Below are 26,322 nucleotides of genomic sequence, written 5' to 3' on the forward strand. Positions count from 1 at the left end.
TGCGGGCTCCCAGCTCAGTGTTTTGTTTTTTTAAGGTGAACTGGATTCTGCCAACCCCACAGCAGAAAATAGGTGAAAAGGAAGAAATAGGTGGCTTTTTACAAAAATTGAGGAAGAAGATGAAAATTGGAATGCTGGGCAGGTAGGACTTAGAGAAAGTGCAAGAACAACTGTGAAATGATAGGGTTAAAGAATAGGATTATTATTTTTTTTCATTTTCCAGAAAAAGGCTTTGTAGCATATAAAGATGGGAACCTCTGTTTAAACAGAATATTCAAGATCAGCTAGGTGAGGCAATCAACTACTGTCTTAGTTACATTGCAGAAATTGAACTTCCTAAGAGGGGGTACTTTCATTGCAATTCTAAATGGGATATTAAATGCAATTCTAATTGGGATGTCTCCTTTGGAGACACTAACCTGGGATGCCAAATTTCACTCAAATACCCTTTTTTTGTATTAGACATGGTTGAGCTTCCCAAAGGCATTATTCACCTCAGTTTCTCAGGGATCAGGTAAGAGCCTGGAAAATTAATAAGAAATGGAGCTGCAATTTATTTCTCTGAAAATCTTTTAATAAAGGTGTCCACCCAGGCCCTCACCCAGACTTTGACTTAAGGGGATGGGAGCAACTGTCGCATGACCTTCCACATTTGGCAAGTTCTTTGTGAAACTGGAAGGAACCTCGAGGCCCTCATCCAGAATATATTTAAAGAGAGCTTTTCCACTAAAAGGTTCATGGGTCACTTTTCAGGAGATGGAAATATTGGGACCCACAAACTTTCCACAGATTGGTGCTGGGGCTGGTTCAGTCCACAGGCTGCCTCTCCTGGGGGTTCACCTTCCTGAATCCCCAGTCCAGAGGAGACCCATGTTCTGTATCCCGGACCTCCCATCCCTAACCAGATGTTTTCATCACAGATAAACCTGGTTCATTCCAAACCTTCAATCCACTCAGGCTTCTCTGTCTCAGGATTGTGTTGCAGGTAAGCAAGAAGAAATGCTGGCTTGTGAAGTCTGTCCCCTCACACACTCCCATTTAACATCCATAGGATGGCTATTATCTCAGGGATTCCCAGCACATGGCATTTAGTGGCCCTTTTCCTTGTCGAATTTTGCAAATGACACTGAGCTGAAATTTCAAAATGAAAAGTAACAAAATGATTTCCTAAAAAATAAAAAGAAAATTAAAAGAAGTCAGTAGGAATAATGGAACAAAGAATACATGATGAAAAATAGAAGACAAATAGCCAGAACACAAATAGATCAAAAATTATGTCAAATATATGTGGACCAAATGTTCCAATGAAGAGTTGGAGATTGTCAAACTAGACAAATAAGCAAGACTCATGTCTATGCAGTTTCCAAGAGATTAATTTTAAACACAGGAAAATTGAAAGTAAACATAACAGAAAAGATATGCTATGTGAACACAGAGCATAAAACAGCTGGTATGACTATATTAATACCAGATAAAGGAGATTTCTGGACATGGGATATTATCAGGAATAAGAAATATTCATGATGGTAAAAGGGTCAATTTAACAAAAGGATTTAAAATATTAAACTCATACGTACCTGCTAACAGATCTCCACAAAATATGAGGTACTAACTGTCCGGAAAAAAGGGAAAGCTAGAGAAATCCATCATTATTGTTGGACATGTTGCATGATCTTATTTACATACAGTTCAAGAACATGAAATACTAAACTAATCAGAGAAAATTATCAATAATGTTTGCTTTTCATGGGGGTTTGACTGTAAAGAGCAAGAGATATTTTCTCAAAATGATAAAAATACTTATTTTCTTAACTGGGATGGTAGTTTTACAGAAGTACACATTTGCTAAACTCCTCTAGCTATATACTTAAATCTGTGTACTTTATTGTTTTTAAATTCTACCTCAACAAGACCTCAAAACAGTGCCTGGTATTCTACCTAATGCCCTTTTGCCACTCACCACATTTAATATTGGATATTCCATATATTTATATGTATTATTTTCCCTATTAGAATTAGAGTCCTGCATGAGTTATTTGTAGACTTTTGCAATTTTGCAATACTTTGCCCAATTTAGATAATCAATCAGTATCAATAGAACAAATAAAAATGAACTACAGATATCAAATCCAACATTTTCCATAGGATTAACTTGATTGTGTGTTGTCGAGAAAGGGTTGACAAAGAACTCCCCATAGGTTACATTTGGGTCACCACTTGTTTTGTATGGTCCACAAGCTGAGAATGGTTTTTACATGGTCAATGATAGGGAAAACATAAAAATAAGAAAATTTGTGTGACGAGCGAAAAATTACATAAAAATCGAACTTCAGAAACCATAAAGTTTTATTATAACACAGCAAAGTAAAAGGATCAGAAAAGATACATCATGCATGGTAAAGCTGATAGGGTTTTTCTATTATCTGAGAAAGTAGGGTTTGCAGTGAGGGTTTTTGCTGGATATGAACAAGGAGAATTCAAAAAGGTAAAAGCTGAAAGTATTGCAGGCACTGCTGAGCAAGAGCCCAGGAATCTGGAGGACAGTGAGCCTGCAGACCTTCCATAACAAAACCTACTGTAGAGTAATTGCAATAACACATATTTCTTAATCATGAGCCATGCAAATAATGAGCTGTTTCACAAGATACAAAGTGACAGATGGGGTCATGCAACAGATTTAGTAAGAGGAGTATAAATGATTATGTAGGCTATAGGAGTGGATACAATTTGGAGGCTGTGAGATAAGGAGATAACTGGTTTCTGCCTACACAGTTTCAGCAGCTTTGCAAAGATGAAATTTATAAATACTTTATAAATTAAAGAAATTAACTACAGCATCACTAACTGAAAGTACCACCTACACCACTAGCACAGTTTTCTATTAATAGTGAGTGAAGCATTAGCTGCCAAGGCCTTGGAATAAATTATTATGGAATTAGACCTTGCAGAGATGAGTTATTGCCTCTCATATGCACATTACTTGTAGCAAGAAAATACCATATTTGGAGTCAATCTCTTGTAGAGTCCAAAAGCTACACAGAGTTACAATGACATAAGAGCTAAGACTTACAACCTTATTAATGTTTTATAGAAATGAGGTGGAGAAGATAAAATGGATAATAATTTAAATGAAGATGAGATGGGTCTTTAAGACTTTTTGGTCCTTTTCTGGTCTCTCAGCTATTTCTTTCTTTCTTTCTTTCTTTTTAAATTAATATATATTGTATTATTTGCTTCAGGGCTGCAGGTCTGTGAATCATTAGTCTTACACAATTCACAGCACTCACCATAGCACATACCCTCCCCAATGTCCATAACCCAGCCACCCTATCCCTACCTCCCCACCCCCCAGTAACTCTCAGTTTGTTTTGTGAGATTGAGTTTCTTATGGTTTGTCTCCCTCCATGGTCCCATCTTGTTTCATTTTTTTCCTCCCAATCCCCCATGACCCCCTGCCCTGCCTCTCAAATTCCTCATATCAGAGAGATCATATGATAATTGTCTTTCTCTGATTGACTTATTTCTGATTAGCATAATACCCTCTATTTCTATCCATATCATTACAAATGGCAAGATTTCAGTTTTTGGATGGCTGCATAGTATTCCATTGTGTGTGTGTGTGTGTGTGTGTGTGTACCATATCTTCTTTATCCATTCATCTAGGATGGACATTTAGATTCTTTCCATGATTTGGCTACTGTGGACATTGTTGCTATAAACATTTGGGTGCATGTGCCCCTTCAGATCAGTACATTTGCATCTTTAGGGCAAATACCCAGTAGTATGATTTCAGCTATTTCTAAGTACAAGCAGGCATTCCTTGTTTTAAGAAAAACTAACTATTCTATGGTACTACTCATTAAGGAGAGAATAAATTCAGTATTCATGACATGGAAGATTGAACTTAGAAAATGCTGAGGCCCACGTTTAATTGTGGTACATCTCTGCAACATGGGTGAAAGGAAGTTTCAGATCAGGATCATCAGCCTATAATTAACATAATGATTATAACTCTTACGACAAATAACAAACCTAATGAGAATTGCTTATCAAAAAGGAGAATGTTTCAGTGGGATGGAATATCAGGGTAATTCACAGTTCATAAGGGCCTCATGTGGCCAAGCCTTATGAAAGAAACTGGAACTACCAAATGATTACTGTTAGGGCTCTCTCTCAGTTTTCATTTTGGGCTGTTTCCTTGTTCAGTTGTGCTACCGACCAACCTTCTCTTGTAGCTGAAAATGGCTGCCATTAGCTCTTAAGTTTAGAATCTTCTTTTGAAGAAGGGTGCCATAATAGAGAGTAAATGTCTACATTTCTTGCTAAGGAACTTTTTGGCCCAGTTGGTGTTAGTAAGATACCACTCCTAGTCTGAGTACAGCAGGTCCTGTGGCCCTATGACTGCATTCAGAGAAAGAGGTCTTTGTTCTAGTCTGACCAGTACTCACTAGTCAAACCAGAAAATATAGTAATAAGGCAGAAATAAATAATGTATCAGTTGTCTAAAGAATGGTCTCACCCTTAAAACAAAGATGCTTTCCTTGCCCTGGTTAAGACTTTATAGAATTGTTGAGGAGAAAAATGAAATTATGTATGTTAGTAATATTTGCAATTTGGGGGCCATCAATCCCATGAGCTTCTTCACTATATTTAAAGAATTGCTTTCTTTGTGGCTCTTGTTGGAAACTAAGCTCCTACACACACTATAGAAGCTAAATGTGCTGGATTCTCATATCCTGAGTCTCCTTAACATCTCAGGCATGAACATGGGATCCACGTGAGCTACACAGGGGCATTCACCAGGGACTGCACATGGTGCGATGTATGGTTGCCATGAGTAGGATTTTGTGTTGGGCCATGGCAGAACACCGGCAGGGTTTGATGATCCTACTTGTTACTTTGACTCACGTTTCCTTTAGTTTCAAAGCCTGGCTCTTCCAGCCTGCTAGTACTTTTTTCTCTGCTCTTAATTGAAATATATAAAAACAATAGATTTTCAATAAATTTCTTTTCTACTTAAACACAAAAGATCTAGATCTACCTGAGTTGCTTTCTCTTGCTTGCAACTTAAAACTCTCATCAATCGAGAAAGTACTCATAAAATACATCTCATTAATGCTGAATGCTTGATTTCCATGTTATTGAGAAAATAATAACAAGAAGATGAGCTTACCATGAGTCCATGTCCTTTTAAAATTGACATCTAGATGTACTTTTCAGATTTCATTGAAAAAGCACTAAGGATTTATGCATTTAATCATAAATCAGTTTCACCTCAAAAACAACAAGAACAAAAAAGCACTAAAACCAAATATTGAACTCTAATTAATTATATACATGTTGAAGTTTTTGTAGGAATATACTGATTCTGTAACTTTGAAATGCATTAAGAAATTAGATGAATCAATGGTCATGAGAGTGTGTATATGAATATGGATGAATAGATGTGATAAAACAAATATAGTACAATGCTAATTTCAACACTGATATCATGTATATATGAATTTTTACTGTGAAATTCTTTCAACTTTTCTGTATTTTTAAAGTTTTCCTAATGAAATGTTTGAAAAAATCAACAGTGAATTGACAGCTCATAATATAAAAAATTCATTCTCAATTAATATTTTGATGCATTTGAGAATCTAGGAGAATCTCTATTCCTACTATTTCCATGATAGTATTTTACATTTCTTTAAACTCACTTACCTCTGAAGTTTCTAAGTTCAATGTTTAGCAGGCTTACTGTTTATAATGGGTCATCTTAATTATTCCTTCCAAGTTTTTTACTGCCACAATGAATAATTATATGTTTGAGAAATACATATGAGCAAAATCTGAAAACGTAAATTGTCTGTGTACTCACCACTCAGAGATATTTGGTGTACATTCTTCTAGAATTTGCTTTAATAAATGCCCTTTAAAAAGTTGGAGACATTAAAGCAAATATATGGGAAGCATGTATTATCTTTGTCATATAATAGATCTGGCCAGAAACCTAGCTTCTTAAAATCCAAATTTATCATTTCCCACCTGTACCTTATCATGACAAATTTTGTTTTTATCCTTCAGATTTCTCATTGACCTATTCCATGGGTATTTTATGTTCTATTGATTTTCTCAGCTAGTACAATATTGTACATGTACTTCATAATACAATATTATTGGATTGTACTATCTCAATAGCTTAGGGACTGAGATGTTTATCAAGTACAGCCTAATAGGCACCACCATGAATGCCACAAAAATAGCATTAAAGAAATAAAACTCATTTTAAGAAATATTAAACAGATCATTTTGTCGAATGCTCAGGATAGGTAACTTCTCTGAGCCTTACTTCTTGAACCCTAACAGCTGTAAAAGAAGTCATATAACATGCTTGTACACCTCATCTAGTACATGTCAGGAGCTCAGTAAGGGTAAGCAATAATTTCTATCAGTATATTACTTTTGATCTGTATACTGTCAGCATATTGATAAGAGTAAAATATACAAAAATCATTTATACTCAAAAGAAGTTTCAATATTTTCCCACAAATATTTTTCACATTATAGACACTTTTGTTATGCTTTATTCATTGATAATGCCATCCTATCATTAACTTAAACAAGTTCTGACACTGCAAAGTCTACATTTTTTGAGCTTTGGTAAGTGAGATTTTCTTATTTAAGAATCTAAGATAATGAACCTCACCTGGTGTTTTATAGTCTTTCTTTTACTGCTATTCTGGACTAGTGACTCTGGTACTCCATTTGTGTGTAATGAGTCATTACAGAGAGAAAAGGCTTTATTCCTAAAATTATGTAATTTTTTTTTTCTTTTTGAATTAAGGGTCTTTCCCATTTGTCATGTAATAGCCATTACTAATCTGTTCAAATCATTTATAAAACTCTCACTTTACATCAGTGCTTGCTATATTTTTTCATTCACAAAGAACAAACGGTATATTAATTTTGCTGCCTTCCTTATCTAATGGAATTTCTCTTCCAACCCACCTTATGTGAGTCAACTGACATGTGGCAAGTACTAGTCTCACAGATGGATCAGTAATGACAATCACATAATTGCTGCATTTTGTAACACAGGTGCTTGGATTGGCTTTGCCTGCTGGCCAGCAATTCACAAATTTTTGGCAGACCCCCACGGTTGTAAAAAGAAGCAAAGAGAGAACACATACTCATTCGGCTGGCTCTCATCCTTCTCTGCAATGGACCCTAGAGTTGAGCCAGACTCACGGCTATCATTGCTTCTTCATCTCTGAATCACTGTCAGATTCTTAACCCCTCTCTGCAACTTGCAAAGAAACCATTTTGATTTAATTACAAATGTACAAATTAAGTAGTGAAATAATGTGTTCCTTCAGGCAATCTTTGCTACCAAAAAAAGTAGAAACTATGACACTTGAAGACAGTATATTTTCTTCCCAATCCAAAATGAAACTTTTTTTTTATAAAGATTTTATTTATTTATTTGACAAAGATCACAAGTAGGCAGAGATGCAGGCAGAGAGAGAGGAGGAAGCAAGCTCCCTGCTGAGCAGAGAGCCCAATGTGGGGCTTGATCCCAGGACCCTGAGATCATGACCTGAGCTGAAGGCAGAGGCTCAACCCACTGAGCCACTCAGGTGCCCCAAAATGAAACATTTTTACAACAAACTTAAAAAATACACTTAAAATAGATTTTCTTTAATAAAAGCCATGTATTTGCTATTAATTTTCAAGTTTAACCTTTGAGTTTCCAATCATACCTTTGACCTTCAAACTTGAAGATGTATCTAGAGAGAGTGACTATTTATATGTATGTGGGTGAGTATGAAAATAGTGTTCACTGTAAGCCATTTTTCAGCATGAGTGCATATGAAAATTTGTCTTTAGTGAGAATTTATGCTCTGGGCTGGTTTCCAGGAATCTTAATATGAGTTGGAGATAGACTCACCCTTGAGGAACTCATGGTGGAGTTGATGAGAACGTCCATGTGACACCTTTTGCTAAAACGTATGAATAAAGTGAAGTAATATTGCTGGGGGAGAGGCAGTTGGGCCTGAATGGGCCAAGGAAAGTAATAGAAAGATACTGACATACACTTAGGGCTTATAGGGTATGCAGCATTTCCTTAGGAAAGTTTGCAGATGTAGGTAGTTCGAACAAGGGAAATGGAGGAGCAGATTTGTTTTGGAAAATGGATTTCTGTATGTTGGAAATAACTTAAGATGTAGTTGGACAGAGAGTCTTAGATCAGGCATGATCTAGTGGTTTATCCTAAGGAGAATGGGGTTTACTTAAACACGGGCCATGCAAATTATAAGCATGTCCAGAATAGAACACTTGAATTACACATTCTGCTAATAAACTTGTTCCATTTCATGAGCTGTCCCATCTCACTGCACCACTGTACATTGAGTGAATCTAGCCAAAATCTTAGAGTCATTCTGAAGTCTTTCTATTCCTTCACACCCTATGTATCAAAACATTAAAAAGTTTTGATTTCACTTTCAAAGCATGTTCCATCTTCTTATCTGAACCTTCACCCTTATTTTTCACTTTCAAGCCACAGTCATCTCCTGTCAGGACTATTATAATAGCCTCCATATTGGTCTTCCTGCTTCTGTATGCTCTACCTTTCCTGGAAATCCATTTGTCACACAACAGAATGATCTTTTAAAATCTGAATCAGATCACATCATTCTTCTTATTACTCCCCTAATAGCTCCCCATGATAGAATTTAGAATAAAATGCAAAGTCCTAATGCTCTTAGGAAACCCTACATGGTTCAATTTGATCTCCTGTGACTCGTGCTCTCTTCTTAAAACTCACTATCTTTTCATCAAACACAATAAGCTTCTTTTTGCCTTGGGGTTTTAGCACTAGCCTAGAATGTTCTTTCTTAGGTATTTCTCAGCTATGTTCATTTCAGATTTAGGTATCACTGACTCAGGGGACCATTCTGACCATGCAACCTAAGTCAACCTCCAGATGTTCCTAATCAGTGCTCTTCTATGTAAAACCTTCTGAGTGTTTGGGAATGAGAATAAAGAAATTGCAACAGGATGTAAAACAATGTACTTCTTTCTTTATCAAGAAAGTTGTGTAACAAAAAAATGTCAATTAGATTTTTTTGACTAATTCCACATTCACACATAAAAGTTACCCCTCCTTTATATTTTGTGTGTAAGAGTATTACTTGCTTTGGTTCAGCAACTACAGCCAGTATGGTAGAAATTCTAAGAAGAAGTAGCTTTATCTTGATCAGAAAACAGACCCCATGGGGGTGTGCCTGGGTGGCTCAGTTGGTTAAGGAATGGACTCTTAATTTAATCGCAGGTCATGATTTCAGGGTTGTAAGATCAGATTCTGTGCTGGATGTGAAGCCTGCTTAAGATTCTCTCCTTCTGCTCTCTCTCTTTCTTAAAAAAAAAAAAAAAAAAAAAAAAAAAAAATTAATGGGCTGAAAAAGAACCTGTCTGGGCATGTATTCTGACTTTTTCCCTTTGCTACCTTCTTATTTCTTATCAGCAGAAAACAGGAGGAAGGGAGTGTATACGCATAACGCGAGTATCAAAGAAGTTCTTTCTGGGTGAGCTTATGATACCAAAATGTTGGTGCTACTTTTTCTTTATCTTGTGAGAGAAACAGGAAACTGCTTGGGGCAGACAGGTCTTCCCAACCATTTTATCTATTCTAACAGCATAGGATATAGATACATTCTGATATTGATTGAAGGAAACTGTAAGTGCCCATTTAAACATTCAATTATGGAAATTAAAAACTATAAATTGTATTTTTATTTAAGAAGTTTATTGGCTTTTTCTTTTTTCCCCTGTAAAGGAATCAGTACCTTGGTTGAGATTCTAGTGTTCTGTGCCACAGATCATGGAAGAGACATTCTGGCATGGAAATGTTAAAGTTAGTTGTTACTGGGTATTCATAGATATTGAGGAACTTTAGTAAATCTCTTGCCAAATGCAGATTTTTTTTTTTAATGACCCTATTTATTTATTTGACAGAGAGAGACACAGCGAGAGAGGGAATAGAAGCAGGGGGAGTAGGAGAGGGAGAAGCAGGCTTCCTGCCAAGCGGGGAGCCCAACGTGGACCTCAGTCCCAGGACCCTGGGATCATGACTTCAGCCTAAGGCAGCCGCTTAATGACTGAGCCACCCAGGTGCCCCCAAATGTAGAATTTTGAATAACACTACTTTCAAGGGTCCTCCAGATTAGTCTGCAGCAAAACAACGCTCTAAGTAGTTGAAGGTATTAACAGATCGGATGGGATTATTTAACATCTTCTGTTATATTGCTGAACAATGCCTGCCAAAAGCAACAGTATGGGTATTTAATTGTGATTGCATTTTCTTCCCTGACAATAATTAAAGACAGGCTAGGCTATCTTTTTAAAAGTACATGTTATTATTTGCTTTGAGTAGATAATATATGCACATGCTGCAAGGTATAAAAGGCATTCATAGGTAGAACATACAAACTAATTCTCAGTCCCACATTTTTATCACAGCCAGCTAGTTCTTTCCTCAGAGGCATTCACTGTAACATTGCCTAGATGTGTTTGCAGAGATAACCTAATGTACATACAGGCAGACATCCCATGCATATTGGCCTTAAACAGAAATCATAATTCATCTATAATATTGTGCACCTTGATTTCTTTCAATTAAAAAAATCTTGGAGGGGCACGGTGTGGCTCAGTCATTTGGATGTCTGCCTTTGGTTTGGGTAGTGATTCAGAAATCCTGGGATTGAGCCCTGCCTTGGGCTCCCTGCTCAGCAGGGAGTCTGCTTCTCTCTCTCCCTCTGCCCCTCACCCCTACTTGTGCTCTCTCTCTCAAAAAAACAAATAAAATCCTAAAAAAAAATGGAGATTTTTCCATATTCACCACATTTTCCATATTCAGTCATACACCTCTGACTGCTTCATGGTATTCCACCTTATGGATAAACCAAATTAGCTTCGATACTTTCTTGTTATTGGGTATTTAAGTTGTGTTCTTATCCATCTAATAAGAAATAATTTTTTTTAAATCTTGTAGAATTCCTAGCATATGTGTACTACTCTTCTTCTTCTCCTGAGAAATAGTGTCATTTCTCAGTTTACACACAAAGGTTGTATTTAACAAACTTCTTGAATTACATTAATTTTCTTCTTTCTTCTACTTTAGCTCTCAAGCTTAGCAAGATGATTGTGTTAGATCTCCTTTATAAATTTTTCCTACCAACCTTTGTCTTTTTTTTAAAACTCTTACTTACTTTTATTTCACTTACTTTTCAATCCTATCATGTTTTCTTTGTGTTTTCAGCTGGGATAATTCTTTTCTGTGTTGCTTCTAATACAGGCTTTATACCTGAGATTTTATTTTTTCCTCTTCTTTCCTCTGCTTTGCTAACTTATATGCTATCTTTTTCTATTATCTACACATCTGTCCTGGATTCTTGTATTGCTGCTTTGAACTATAGATCATGTCATTTTTTGCTTCATTATTAAGATTTTTTTTTAATTTAACAACAATATATTTGATCACAATTTTTATCTGCTCCATTAAATCTTTTTATTCCCTAGTGGGGTTTTTGTTGTTGTTGTTCATTTTCCCACTTTCTTCCCTCTTATTCTAACATTTTTCTGTAAATGCTGTGCTGGTTTCTTCAGTGAGTTCAATTCTGGGACCAACAATTTACAGAAATTTTATCTGAGGCAGGAGTTCTTCTTAGGACATTATATTAGAACAACATTTCCTTAATCACTGAAATAAATTACTATATTCCAAATAAATTTTGATATTTAATGATGACATTTAAAATCTCTTGGTTTAATGGGCCTCCCATGTCCATCTTGGCTTTTATCAACAAATATTTTCATAAAATATTGAAAAGCAGCAGCACTGGATGAATTTAATATGTTCGGCCAACAAGAGTTGATTTATTCTAACTCTAGGTTAGCAGCATCAAGCTTCTTGACTCTTAATTGAAAAAGACACCTCAATGAAAAATACTGGGGAGTCTTTAAATGCTACTGAACACATAAGCATATTATGTATTGTATTCTGAGAGCTATGGAGCCTATCACAAAGAAATAAAATCTTTAGTAGAAGTGCTACTCAAACTGAAAACTACAGTGTTGTGATTCAGTAAAAATAATTTTATATTCTGATCTGATGGTGTTGATATTCATTTTTTAGTAGAACAATTAATAAATATTTTGATCACCAGCTGATAATCACTATATGCACATTACTTAACTTTTCTCGATCTAAATGTCTCCTTGAGATTGTGATGAAAGGTTTTGACACACTCATCTCCCTATAGTTTTTGAGGATATATCTTTTCTATTCTTCTTCCAGCATAGGAAATTCTGCACTGGTGTCACACAGAATTCCAACATAAACCTTTACACTTTCAGGATTTTAAAAATCTTTACCACTCTAGGTCAGCACCATTTGGATTCTATCATTTAAACTAATCATGTTTCAAATACTGAAAATTGAACCAGTCAAAGAATTAACAGACCTCTGAAGGAAAATCTTGGCAGATCCCAAGCCATGGAAGGCTAAAATAATGCAAACAAAACAAACAAGTAAAATGAAAAATAAATTGGAATGGGAGATTACTAAAGCAATTTTCTGTCTATCATACCTGTTTTGGAGAATAAACTCTCTGGAATCCAGATAAATATCCCTTTTGCAGTAGGGCTCTCCACTGGAATTTCTTGGGCCCTATCAGATGTCAGATTTCCATTCTGGTAAGTTAAAGTTATATTAAATATAATATGACTCTTCTTACTTTGTCTGTGTCTGAAGGGTTAAACCAGGAATACCTACCTTTTTCTGCCAAAATTTATCTCAGCATTTATATCACATAATACTGTGTTGGCATAAACTTACGGTAAAATAATTCATCGAAAGATGTCTACATCTAAAAATAACCTGCTTTTGAAATCCTGTTAGTAAGGAAATAAGAAATTTTAGAATATTTATGAATATAAAAAAATCTGTTTTTAAAAGACTAAAGGGATTTTTTGCATTTATTAAATTATAAAAATAAATCATGAAGAAATAAAAACTATATGGGATGCAAAACAAAAGTTATAAAATTTAATGAAAATAATGGTGGTAATAAAAATAATGGATAGCTACAGAACCAAATCTGGGAGAAGGAACAAACACTGGATGAAAATGTCCTGAATCAGAGTTTATTTCTGAAGAGAGGAATCAAGAAAATGAACGTGAGTCCACAGTGGGACAAATCAGATAATCAGATTCATGTATAACATACTATGGAGGAGAGGCCAGAGTGCACAGAGTACAAATCACAAGGACATGTATCTGGTACCCAATAAAGATAGATTTCAACTAGCAGATTGAAATGCCTTTGAAAACCTAGATAAATAGTATTTAGATATACCATGGTGAAATTTTATGTGTATATATTTTTTTCCTATGGCTGCTGTAACCTGTTAACACTGATCTGATGGTTTAAACGATGGAAATGTATTCTCTTGTAGTTCAAGAAATAGAAAATTTGAGATCAGTTTGATTGTGTTGAAACCAAGGTGACAGCAAGGCCACCTTCCCTCCATAAGCTCCAGGGAAGAACTCATTCTTTGTCTCTTCTAGCTGGTGAGTGTTGGCATTTTTTGGTTTGTGGCTGAATCACTCCAGTCTCTGCCTCTGTGGCCACACTGCCTTCTCCTCTTTTTCTTTCTTTCTTTTCCTTTCTTTTCTTTTTTTTTTCTTAAGATTTTATTTATTTATTAGAGGGAGAGAGAGAGCATGCAGGGAGAGAGTGAGAGGGAAAAGCAGACTCCCTACTGAGTAGAGAGCCTGAGATCATGACCTGAGCTGAAGGCAGAGGCTTAACTGACTGAACCATCCAGGTGCCCCCCTTCTCCTTCTTTGTGTCAACTTTCCCTCTACCTCTCTCTTACAAGGATACATGTGATTGCATTTAGTGCCTTCCTGGATTGCCCATTCTCTATCCCCCTCCAGATCTTCAACTTGATTATTTTTGCAAAATTCATGCAACATAAGGCAACATTTATAAATTCCAGGGGTTATGAAGGGGATGTATTTTGGGGGGATATTACTCAGCCTGTGATTTATATGTATGTATGCATGTATGCATGTATATATAAATCTTGCAAGCATCCATGCACAAGATACAGATTACATGCATGGAAACAAAATTCTAATTGTCCTTAGACTATTATTCTGTAAAGAATGCTATGGAGTTGAGAAAAAAATTATTTGAATGGTCCTATTACAAATTCAACCAAATATTCATTTATTTGCAAAGGCAACCAAAAGATTTTCTCAGTTATAGAAAGTCTCGGTTTAGTTTTCTTGAAGAACATTTTTGTTGAATTACAGATGGATGGGAGATGACTCAAGGTTAGAAAGTTAAAAAGAGGGAAGTTTTTTATAAAAGTCTGGCAGTAAGCACTATAGCTTAACAGAGACATAAACATCAAATTATAGTCTCCATGCTGGAGTGCTGCTTGCTCGGGCCAAATTTACACGCCGTCTCTGGGTAGCCTCCTTCAGCCCTGTGACTTTGCATACCATCTGCATAGTGGAGACCACCTGATTTATATTTCTAATCTAGGCACCTCCCCTCAAGTCTCCTCTCACTTAACAATGTTTTCTCTCTTTCTTAGATACCTGATAGGCAGCTGAAAGTTAACACACCCTGAAGCAAACTCTTTTTTTTCTGTTTAGATCTGCTGAGCCTATAGCTTTCCTTGTCTCAGAGTATGAAATCCATTAAACCAATTATTTAGCCAGAAAATCTTGTATTTGTTGCTTATTCCTCCCTGTCTTCCGGCAAATCCTTTTGGCTATTGCGTAGAGCTCTAAGAACTGCGACACCTCTCATTCCTCTACAGTTCGGACAAAGCCGGAGCTATTCTCCTCTCGTGCCTCGAGTATATCAACAGTCTGGTCTGTACCCACTCTTGCCTTCTCAGAGTCTAGCCTCCAAGGAACCAGAGTGATCTTCTAAATGGAAGTATGATCATGACTATATTATTTATCTGCTCAGAGCTCTGAAAGGGCTTCCAATCTGCCCCTCTCATTACCTGACTTATTTCCTACCACCCTCTCCTTTCCTCCAGCAGCTTAGGCTTCCTGGCAGCCGTCTCAACACAGAATTTAGGAAGTCCACCCAGAGCCTTGTCATTATCCCCTCTGAATTGTTCTTCCCCCCATATTTGCGTGGCTGTGTGTCTCACCTCCTTCAGGTCTGCCTCACACATCCCCTGTTGTCCTGGCCCCACCATCAATCTCTATTTCCTTACCCAGCCGTATTTTATTCCTGGTTCTGAAATTATGCAGTTGCTATTTATTTATTGCTTCACTGTGTATTTCACACCACTTAATGTGGGCTTCATGAAAGCAGAGGGTTTTTCTGTTTTGATCATTGCTTTATCCCTCAGGCCTGAAAGTATACCTGACAGGTAATAATAATAGCTGTTAATAGTTTTGAATAAACAAATTAAATGAATAAATAGTGAGTAAAAATTTATCCCGGTATATCCTGAGACACCTTTAAAAAATATGTGTGTCATGTAATCATATATATGTTTTTTATATATGTAATATATAAATATTCATGAATATGTGCATATGAAGTTATACCAAAAGAAAAAAAGATTATCTTTGGTCAGTATGATTATAGCTTTTCTTTTTTACTCTTTCATATGTTCTAATACTTTTTTTCAATAACATACATTTTTAAAATTAGGACTTATACGATTAACATTTTTTTTTACAGATGAGTAAGATAGAAAAAGAGAGGATAATTGAGGTATGAATATGCAATCATTAAACTGTTCTGAAGATGAAAATACCTGCCTTTTTATATGGCAAAGAGTCCTCCTCTGAAGCTACCTTTAAAATTTGTTCAGTAGGAGTACCTTAAAGGGGAAAATGTCCCAAAACATTCCTCCATGGAATTTCTTTACTTGAATCCAAGCCAGACTCACTTAAATTGGGGATGATGATGGTAATGTGATAAATCAAATACTTTGCATGAGGACATTAATATATAATAATTAAAACTTTGTTCTTTCAAGAGATAGTGTAAAGGGGTTAAAGATGATTAAAAGACATCAGAGAAAAATAATATTTTTCAAGTAATTAAAAATGTATATAGAATAGTGGAATTTCATATAGCAGTACCAACCAATGATTGAGAAGCTTTGGTGTTCTGGAATTTGATGCATTCCTTGGTAGCCTTCAATCTACTCTAAAGTAAATAAATTTTTGCCTCTGCAACTGACTGCAATACCAGGTAAACACAGAGAAGACATGATATCCATTCTCTGCCTTTGAAAGCTTCAGAAATCTTGAAGAGGGAATGGTGTCCTATTTGAATTCTAACTTAATATTTTGCACATGACTTCAAAGGGACAACTCCAAGGGAGATTATTAAAATTTTATCTTTCATGGTTATGTGAAAATGTTAATTCACTTAACCAAAGAGAATATTATACACACATTTAGTTTAAAATTGAAATGCCACAGCAGATGTTAGCATTTGAGTTTTTCACTCACTTATTACCTTGCACAAAGATAGTAACTTCAAAATTAGCATATTACAATATTGTAAAACAAAGATAACACATTTCAGCTAAAGAAAACCAAGGAAATTTCTTTAAGAACAGTGGGAGAAGAAGACTGCTTTTGGACTAAAAATGGTGCTTTGTGCCTGGGACAATAGACTGAAGGCTCATTTCTGTTGATGGTAAAAAACAAAAGCTAAACTAAATTTTGTTCCTCTCAAAACTCGTATCTTTCTGGCAACACTTTAAAAAAAATAATATGAGATTACAATACAAAATTACATGTAGTGCCTTTAAAGGAGTCCTTGTAAGGGAAGATTCCTGAAGTTTATGTTATATTAGCTTCATGATATGTCTTTCTTATGAAAATGTTGTTTGTTATCTGTTTCCAAAAGCCTATGAGTGTAATGGAAATTTGCATTACAGATGTGAATGTAATCTTTATATCACTAGTGACTTCTAAACCACAGCACAAAGATCTTTAGTTATTCTTTTACTTTCATGAAGGAAAAGAAAAGAGGAAAGGAGAGAAGAAAAAAAAAAGGAAAAGAAAAGAAATCCTATATGCAAAATAGGAGAATCCATTTGTTCATGGCCATCCTAAGAGAAAAACAGTATGACCATGAAAACTTAAATTTGATGTAAAAGGAAAGAAAAATAACAGAAAATTAAGAAATATGCCAAAAACTTGACATTAACACAGGAATGCAAATTATTATCTGCCTAAGGTCTAGAGGAGAAAATCACCAAAAAGTAGGTGTTCAACACCTCATGAAATCAAGTTTTGTTACCCTCTTCATTAGGTTGTCAGGGGTATCAGTCTTTCTGAAGGATATCAGCTATAAGAAAATATTTGCATTTTCCTGATGTGGTCATAGAAAATTAGTAGAAATGTGAGTGTGCCCCAGGCACTTAAAAAAAAAAAAGTGTTGGATTTTGGTTTAGACTATTAAAGAAAAAAAGGTACTGGACAAAATATAACAGGCAAGCAAGACCTTATTCAAGACTACTGCAATAGTGGAGAGAGATTAAACTCTGTTGAAACAAATGGAAAAGGATTGTTAAGTGCTGAGGTGAGCTGGCAGAAAAGTACCGGGGGACATTTGAGGAGGGTGGACCCATGGGAGGCATTAAGCACACTGAATTATTCTTGAGTTTGCAAATGTTTTTATCTGTGGTTGGGGCATCTGTGTTTGGCACTTGGCTCTCACTGAAGTTGGAGAGACTGGGAAATGGAGGCACTATGTCTTTTACTGCTGAATTTTAAAGTACTAATTTCCCGGTCCTTCAAAAAGGCATTTCCTAAGAAGCAAAACTGGCAAGAGGCAGGGCAATTTGCATTATTTCAAAAGGGCAGAGAATGAATTTACAACTGTAAGATTTTTCATGTAAATGCTCTAAGAAACAGGAGGTCAGAGGCCTGCAGTCAGGAAGAAATTTGTCTAGAGTTTAGTCAAGGCAAGGGGAACATTAAGTACATCTTGCTCCAAACAGTGACTTTGAATTTATATTTCAAGTTAGATGAGATATAGAAGTCACATTCCTCTGGTCACCACTACCCACATTTGCTAAAATTGGGAGTGGTGATTTTAGATGGGGATGATATACCGATGATGATAGATAGACAGACGATAGAGATCATTTTCTTGGCATATTTATTTTCAAGGATTTTAGAATGCTTAACATTATTAAATACATTTTCATAGTTTATTCTCCAGAGATATTGTTAATAAGTTTTTTTTTTTCTTCTTCTTCTCCCTAACCTGTTAAAAGAAATCAAAATAATTAGAATGGGAGGTCTCATTTCAGAAAAACAAGGTAATACAGTAATTGCCTCCAGCAAAAAGCTTCTGCTGATTCTTCTGAGATGAAAAACAACTCTTAGTACTCACCTGCTTAGTTTAATAATCATTAAGTAATCAATCCTGACAACATTTCTTTATGAGTCTGGCAAGAACGAAAACTTACTTGCATTTTTGAGAGTTCAGAAGACCATCAAAACACTTCTTACATGAGAAGTACACTAGAAAATGAGAATCAAAGTTTTGATTCCTTATCTTGAATCTAAATTACTGTCATTAGTTATTGTTAAATGAGCCAATTTGGGTTACCTCAGTGCAAACAATTATCTTCTATAATAACCACTATTATACATACCACTATAAAATATTATAAGTATTTTATTTACTCATGTTATTTTTCAAACATAGCTCTCCCCACATCCTACATTTTTTTTTGGTAAAATTGATATCTGGTGCAGAGGAAGAAAATATGCACCCCAAATGTTTTCCATACATTCAGTAATCTCTGTTACAGTTCCTTGTTTAGAGAAAAACTATTCGTTTCTCAGATATCAGTAAGAGGTACATTTCTTTGTCACATAAAATTGCAAGCTTTATAGTTATCTGTTTCTCAGTACTAAAAGAATATGAATATCTTCCCTGTTCTTTAAATTAACCATCTGGAATGGGCCATTGGTTCCCAGCTATTGCTGTATATTGCGACTGGTCAGGAATCATTACCAGGGACACCTGGCTGGTATAGTCCATTGGAAGTCCAACTCCTGGTTTTAGCTCAGGTCTTGATCTCAGGGTCATGAGATTGAGGCTCTATACTCAGCTCAGTCTGCTTGGGTTTCTCTCTCCCTCTCCTTCTTACCCTTGCCATGTGTGCTCTCTCTCCCTCTCTAAAATAAATAAGTAATTCTTGAAAGAAGGAAGGAAGGAAGGAAAGAAAGAAAGAAAAAGAAAGAAAGAAAGAGAAAGAAAGAGAGAGAGGGAAAGGGAACGAATCTGTGGGGGGAAAAAAAAAGAGAGAGAGAAAAGAAAAGAAAAAGAAATACTGGTGCCTAGCTCCCACCCTCATATTGTGATTTGATTGGTATTGGGTGGGACATGGATATCATGGATATTGGGATTTTTTTTTTTAATAACTTCTGAGGTGAATCTAATACATAATGGAATTTGAGAATTACTGACCTAGGACCTATGATTGTTCTTTTTCTCTGGAGAAAGCATTGTCTTTAAATCTGTCAAGACAAACAGTGCTACCATAGAAAAATAAATCAGTGTATTTCAACCCAATAAAATCAGGATCACCTGAGAAACTAAAAAATATTGATGTCTAGACTCTACTCTCACATTCTAGTCCACCTGGTCTGGTGTGTGCAGGTCATAGTTATTGCCAGGGATTCTAATGTGTAGCTGAGGATGAAGGTTGAAAATCACTGAATTAAGTATGCTATATATCAGTATAAAATTATTTAATAAATTCTATCTATCTATCTATCCATCTATCTATCTGCAATTTCTTTTCTCATGATTTCTTCTGCCTTAAAACTCTCAAGTACCCAGATAGATCACTTGGATAAATTCAGTTCTAGGTGGAGGCTTTCTCCTTCTCCTGCTGCTCCATCTTGTCATCCATTTTTCTTTTTTCATGCTTCCTCAGGGCTCCCTCGAGATTCTCACTTCAATTTTGCTCCTATGTAATGGAACTCAACCGTGCTGTATCTTCTCATTTATCCACTCAATCAACAAGCACCAGATAGAATACGGTGTCATTGTGCATACAGTTCATAGCTGGGAATCCACACACAGATGAATCTCATAATTATCAAGACATTGGCAGTTAATTGCCTTGGAAATTCAGATTTTTTTCACCTTTCAGGATAATCATAAAGGATTAAACTAAGCTATGAAAATGAGCTAAGCCTAGAGAAAAACCAGACTTTTTTGGTGAGATGAATGAATTTTGTGTTGTGTGTGTATGGCTACCTGTGTTACAATTCACCTCTAAAATCACTATGCCACTTCTTAATGTCTTATTGTCTCATCAACTGGTAGCTCTAATAGTGAGATTTTAGACTGAGGATAACACAGAACGAGGTAAGCTGAACTCATGGAAGCTAGGGCCTAAGGAAGGAATTTACGTCTTTCTTTCCCTTTCTTTCTCACTCTCTTTCTTTCTTTCCCTCTCTTTCTTTCTTTCCTTCCTTCTTTCCTCCCTCCCTCCCTTCCTTCATTTTCTTTTCTTTTTTTCAGGAAAATTGAAATTTTAGATGTTCTTCACATTTGGATATAGTATTAGACTTCCAGCTTGACTATATAAAGCGTTTACCTTTTCTGTCCCCTATAACCTGTAATGCCTTTCCTGCATTTTGACTGACAACATACCTCACTCAATAGTTGGTCTGTTATGTGCCTTTTCAATCAATTTATAAGTAAAACATTTTCTAGTTACAGCAGGTTTTGTCAATGACATGGCAAAGTGACTGTTGTGTTTTATCAAAATTGGGCTTAATACAATCTATATTATGTTATATGATTTAGTAATATTTTAATAATTATATATTGATACCTAATAATATATACTTATAAAATATAGATTATATTTCACTTCAATGTCTCATGCATGATTAGATGACCATCATATGACCATCATGCACTTTCCTTTTCTAATACTGATCTTCCATGACTTGCCATGAGTGGGGTTACACCCCAGTAAACCCATTGTAAGTTGAAAATATTATAGGTCAAAAATGCATTTAATTAAAGCACTTAGTTTACTGAACTTCATTGTCTAGCCTAGCCTATCTGAAATGTGCTCAGAACACTTACATTAGCTTACAGTTGGGTATAATTGTCGAACAGAAAGTCCACTTTATAATAAAGTATTAGATGTCTCATGTAATTTATTGAATATGGTACTGAAAGTGAAAGAATGGCTGTAAGGGTACACAATGGCTATAAATGGGTAGGTTGTTTATCCTCATGATTGCAGAGCTGATTGGGAGCTGTGGGTCACTGTCACTGCCCAGCATCATAAGAGCATCATACCACATAGCACTAGCCTGGGAAAAGATCAAAATTTAAAACCTGAGGTATGGTTTCTACTAAATTCCTATTGCTTTCACGTTATTGTAAAGTCGAAAAAATCCTAAATCGAACCATTGTAAGTCAGGGATTGTCTATACTCCAAATCCCTATTATTCCCCTGTCTTGGGCCTATTTAATGAATTCTTCAATATGAACATCTGCTGGACATGAATAGAGTAGTCCTGTATGTATAAGTGTATGTATTTATGCATGTACCTGAGTGTGTATATTTTCAAATCTGGTGTTTACTTTATTCTTCAATAATCTGAAGTTTCCACCAAGATTGAATTGATAAATCGCACTGCAGGTTTACACTGACATTAAGTACATTTAGTTAAAAAATATATATGTCTTATTTTCCTTACCATCTTAATTTTAAAACAAACAATTTGTAAAGAGAACACCTTTGTTGCAATCAGTAAGGTTACAGACACAACAGGAAATTTTACTAGCTGTTGAGTTTGTCATCCTTCTTCAGCAATGTCAGAGAGGCTCCATTTATTTGGATATTCTGCTAAAAATGACACAGCTGTAATTATGTTAAGATTTACCCATGAAAATTAAATTCCGATTGGCCAGAAATTACTTACCTTGCCTTCATGCTGATAATATTTAGCAGCTAATTTATTTGAAAAATAAAACAAGTTATAATGGTATTTTTTTTGAAGGTATGTGACTTGTTACCTTAATCCTTCTGCATAGTACATGGATACCAAACCGCAAATGATAATCAATTTTCAATAAACCCTATAATGCAAAGTTTTATGGAGAGTGCCACATTGATAGAAATAATGCTTTCGCTTAAATAATTGATCAAGCTAAGTGTTGTGATACTGGTTGGACTAATTCCATTTGTTCTATTGCAATTTTAGACATAATTTTCCCTCATACTTTCAAGAGACGTCCCTTAAATTTTTACCAGAATTAGGTGATGGCCTCTGTGGCTTTGTGTATGTATGCTAATATCTCCCTATACTCTGCTTTCTGGGAAGGGTTTTATGCCATTTTAGGTGTTAATGCTTCTGTAGTGCTAGTATCTCAGACAACTAAAAGTTTTTTCATCAATGAGCCTGCTGAAAGGCAAATCTCCAAGTGTTTTGAGATACTTATTTCCATCACTTTATGCACAGATTTCTCCCTTGGCTTGGGGTCCCTGAATTAAAATCCTGCACTGAAACTGCCTTTTAAATGGAAATCATAGTAAGAGAATCTGTATAGACTCTGTTATACAGTGTTTCCTTGAAAAGACTTAACCTATCTTCATGCAATGGTGCTAGACACAGTGGATTCATAGTAATTTACTTACAGAACAAACGCAGAGGGTTTTATGTGCTGGCTGACAGTTCTTGTTGCATTTGGATATGAGCTTCAGAGGAAGTCAAGTGTTGTCACAGTAAAATTTAAGTACAAACCAACTGGTTGTCCAAGGTGGGACAAAGTGATCCATGGGATCTTTTCCAAGGACGAGAACCTGTCATTTAAGTCAGGTTACAGGTGTTCTATAAACATAATTATGTTTTCCTAATTGTTGGTCTCATCAAGAGTGTCTTTAAAGGGTCTTTAATGCTGTTGAAGAGGCATCATCCTGTTGTTTTATATTTCAGAGGGTTATACATCAAACAGAGGCTCAAATGAATTGAGAAAACACAATGGATCTTGGAAGAATGGCACTGAAACAAAGATGGTGGTATAGAATGGAATGTCTGCTCATTTGCCTATCATTTGGTTTTTGTTTGTTTGTTTGTTTTTGTTTTTGTTTGTTTTTCCATTCATCATAGGCTGAGGGAAGAACTCTAAAGCAAAGATTTCCATTTACACAGCACTGAAGTGGATTGGTTTGTATAATAAATTCTCTCTCTAATCAGCCAAAGCTGATAAAATGGCCTGAAACTTTGAGTGAGCACGACAGACCATCCTGGATCTAACTATGAACATCCTTATGACCAATGAACAATGGGACATGCTTTAACCAATGGTGTACAGACCTATATATTAAATACTTTGTCCTATCTTTAGTGCTGGATTTCAATACTTAATTAACATAATCAACATTCATTGCCCTTTTCTGAAACTTAAAATCTCTGACTTCTTCCTGTTAATGAACTACCTGTTTAATTTATTCAACAGATGTGTTTGGCTACCATGCCTATTAGTAAATGCAGCTTTGTAATTTTTTTAAATTATAAAAATAATATCATTTATCTGAAGAAAGTATAAAATTTCTTCCCTGGAATTAAATAATTTCTCTATTATAATCCTAATATTTCTGTGTCTAAGGCAAGAATTCCCCACCCCAGATCGTATATGAGTTCTGACTTTAGACTTCTGCTCATCTGCATGTTTTATTTTTCAGTTACAGGAAGAGTAATTTATAGATGTATACCTTTGGGAGAGACTTTGGGAGTGGGGAGGTGAGGAAGGGCCAGAGTTGAAAGAATGAAGAATAGAATAGAATTTGAGGACTCAGAGCATACATATTTAAAAAAATAAAAACAGAAATAATTATATTCATTTATGTTTTGTCTCTTGGGAGCAACATTTTGTTTTAGTCATTAGGTGTTTCAAAGTGACCAAGCCTTTTACTTTAAGGTTCTCTCTTGCCTTCAAATAAAAAAAAAAAGGGAACCAATTATTTTCTATGCTTGTTTTAATATCCCATGTTGACATTAAATTCATAAATTCTTAAGGGAAATAGTATTGTAAATTAATCTCCAATGTTTCAAGACCTAGAGCCTTTTAAAAAGATACCTTTTTATGAGTGGTAATGAAAATATACAACTAAGAATAGAATACAGGTATTTTCAAGGAAAAAAAATCTATAAAGTTACTCAGGAAAGAGAGTTTGAAGATGCAAATCATTTTAATGTGCATATAATTAATTGTCAAACTTTATATTGTAAAATTTAATTAAACGTGTTCTAGGCATTTGGGTTTTGAAATGCTAGGTACAATACTAAGTGAAAGATGAGAAGAATCGATATTATCCTTCTGGCATTTTTGTTTCAGCTGTTTAATAGCTTTCTTACTAGGTATGTAAGAGAGCTACTGATATTTTTAACTTGATCTACAGGAAAACGAACATTCTATAAAGGGTAAATCTATTAATTAGAGACCTGCACAGCTTTCTTTCTTGCTAGTATAATCGTTAAATTGATTTTTCCAGTCCATCATGTAATTGTTCCAGCGATAGAATCCTGCTCTCCATTCTCGTTCTGCTTCATCAATGTTTCCTGTAAAACATGGAATAAGTTGTATTAATCTAAATTTAAATCTGTTTACATTAATTGAAAATAATTTTGATAATATGCCATTTTCTCCAAGTACACTGCACAATAATTTTTAATATTTCATTATTTATTATCAGCTTCTTTTGCTACCTAGAAAGCTTTTAATAAAATTTTATACATTATATGAAAATGCAAATTATATGTATGTATAAATTGCATATAGCATAAAAATATGAAAATGAATTGATATATCACATCTAATTATATTATATAACATATATTTACTTTCATTTCTAAGAAGATATATCGATATTATTATCTTGAACTCCAATGCATAACAGAAATCCCATTAAATGCATCTCATTTACATATATAATTATATAGCAGACTTATTTCTGATGAAAATATTTGTATATATTTATTAATGCCTAGGGGTTAACTCTGTAACTGACACTTCATGTAGATTTTACTCTCACTCTGTATCATATATTTTAATTCCAAACAATGCATAGTCATTGAAAGCAGTTTATGGAAGCTAGTACATGAAAGCAGTTTATTAATTGCTTTGCAAATTAGAAAGATGACTAAGACAATCTTTGCTTTCCAGTAGTTTGCAAAGTGTATGTATGTGTCAGAGTAGGAGAGTGTTTATGCCAGAAATATGTGAAGCAGTTAACCAAAAACGGTCTATGTACTAAATCCATTAGTATTTTACACATTTGTACTTCTCTTACTTCTTAAACTTTTAGGATGCTGTGCTCTAGTCACTGAATTAAAAAACAAGATCTTACAGGATTTCAGCTATTCTGAAAATAAAGACTTGATAATTTTTAAATATATTCTTTACAGTTAGGCATTTTTAAAATTAATTACAACTCTGTAAGATATTAATTTGGAGAAGACAGTTCATGTGATCTCACTACATTATACATGAAAATGTGTCTTTATTTATACTAGTAACGATGGAGCACATTAGTGATTTATTTTTGTATATATGAAAATCAAAATATTTAAAACATTTATACAGCTATTAAAATATCCCCTGTAATTTAGGATATATGTAAGTTTGAAGTGTTCATACTGCTTGGACTTTGTATAAATATTTGGGAATATATACAAAAATGTCCCATTTACAAAATGGCTTTTAGAAGGTCAATGACTGTAATTATTTTGTAAATAATAGAACTTTTCTAAAAAAACATTAGATGTGAAAGACATTAAATATCACATCAAATGATCTACTCATTTGGTATTTTTTATAATTAAATGCTTTTTTAAATGTTATGCCAAATAAGGCTCTAAAGTTCAGAAAGAACAAACTTTTTGGTATAACAAATAAGTGATAGTAATCTACCACTTACTCCATGAATTTTAATACTCAGAGAAAAGGTCTTAGATTCGATTTTCTTTTCTTGTGCATAGAATACCAAATTAATTGACTCATATAAATGTAAATATATTTCCTTGTGTATCATAATCTAACACTATACAATTTAGTGAATTGAAATACTTTGCTTTTTAGTGTACAAATGCTTTGTAGACCTGAGCACTTTATTTAATAATACTGAACACTGATTGAAACAATAAAACATGAAACATTTGATTATTTTCTAATACAATTCACAACTGAATACACCACAGTGAAAAGATAATAAAAA

At 34.7% G+C, this 26,322-nt stretch overlaps 1 protein-coding gene across 1 annotated transcript in view; it reads right to left on the minus strand.

The window, feature by feature from the left end:
• Nucleotides 1-23,753: 23,753 nt before the first annotated feature.
• The window catches only part of BCHE (butyrylcholinesterase), a 59,774-nt gene continuing 57,205 nt past the window's right edge, over nt 23,754-26,322 (minus strand). The window contains exon 4 of the mRNA XM_032836085.1: nt 23,754-24,667. Within this exon, the coding sequence (XP_032691976.1) occupies nt 24,543-24,667 (125 nt within the window). The 3' untranslated portion in view covers nt 23,754-24,542. The remainder of the gene's footprint in view (nt 24,668-26,322) is intronic.

This window comes from Lontra canadensis, unplaced genomic scaffold (assembly GCF_010015895.1).
Source record: "Lontra canadensis isolate GAN:19392208 unplaced genomic scaffold, GSC_riverotter_1.0 scaffold90, whole genome shotgun sequence".
In the NCBI taxonomy this organism is placed as follows: domain Eukaryota; kingdom Metazoa; phylum Chordata; class Mammalia; order Carnivora; family Mustelidae; genus Lontra; species Lontra canadensis.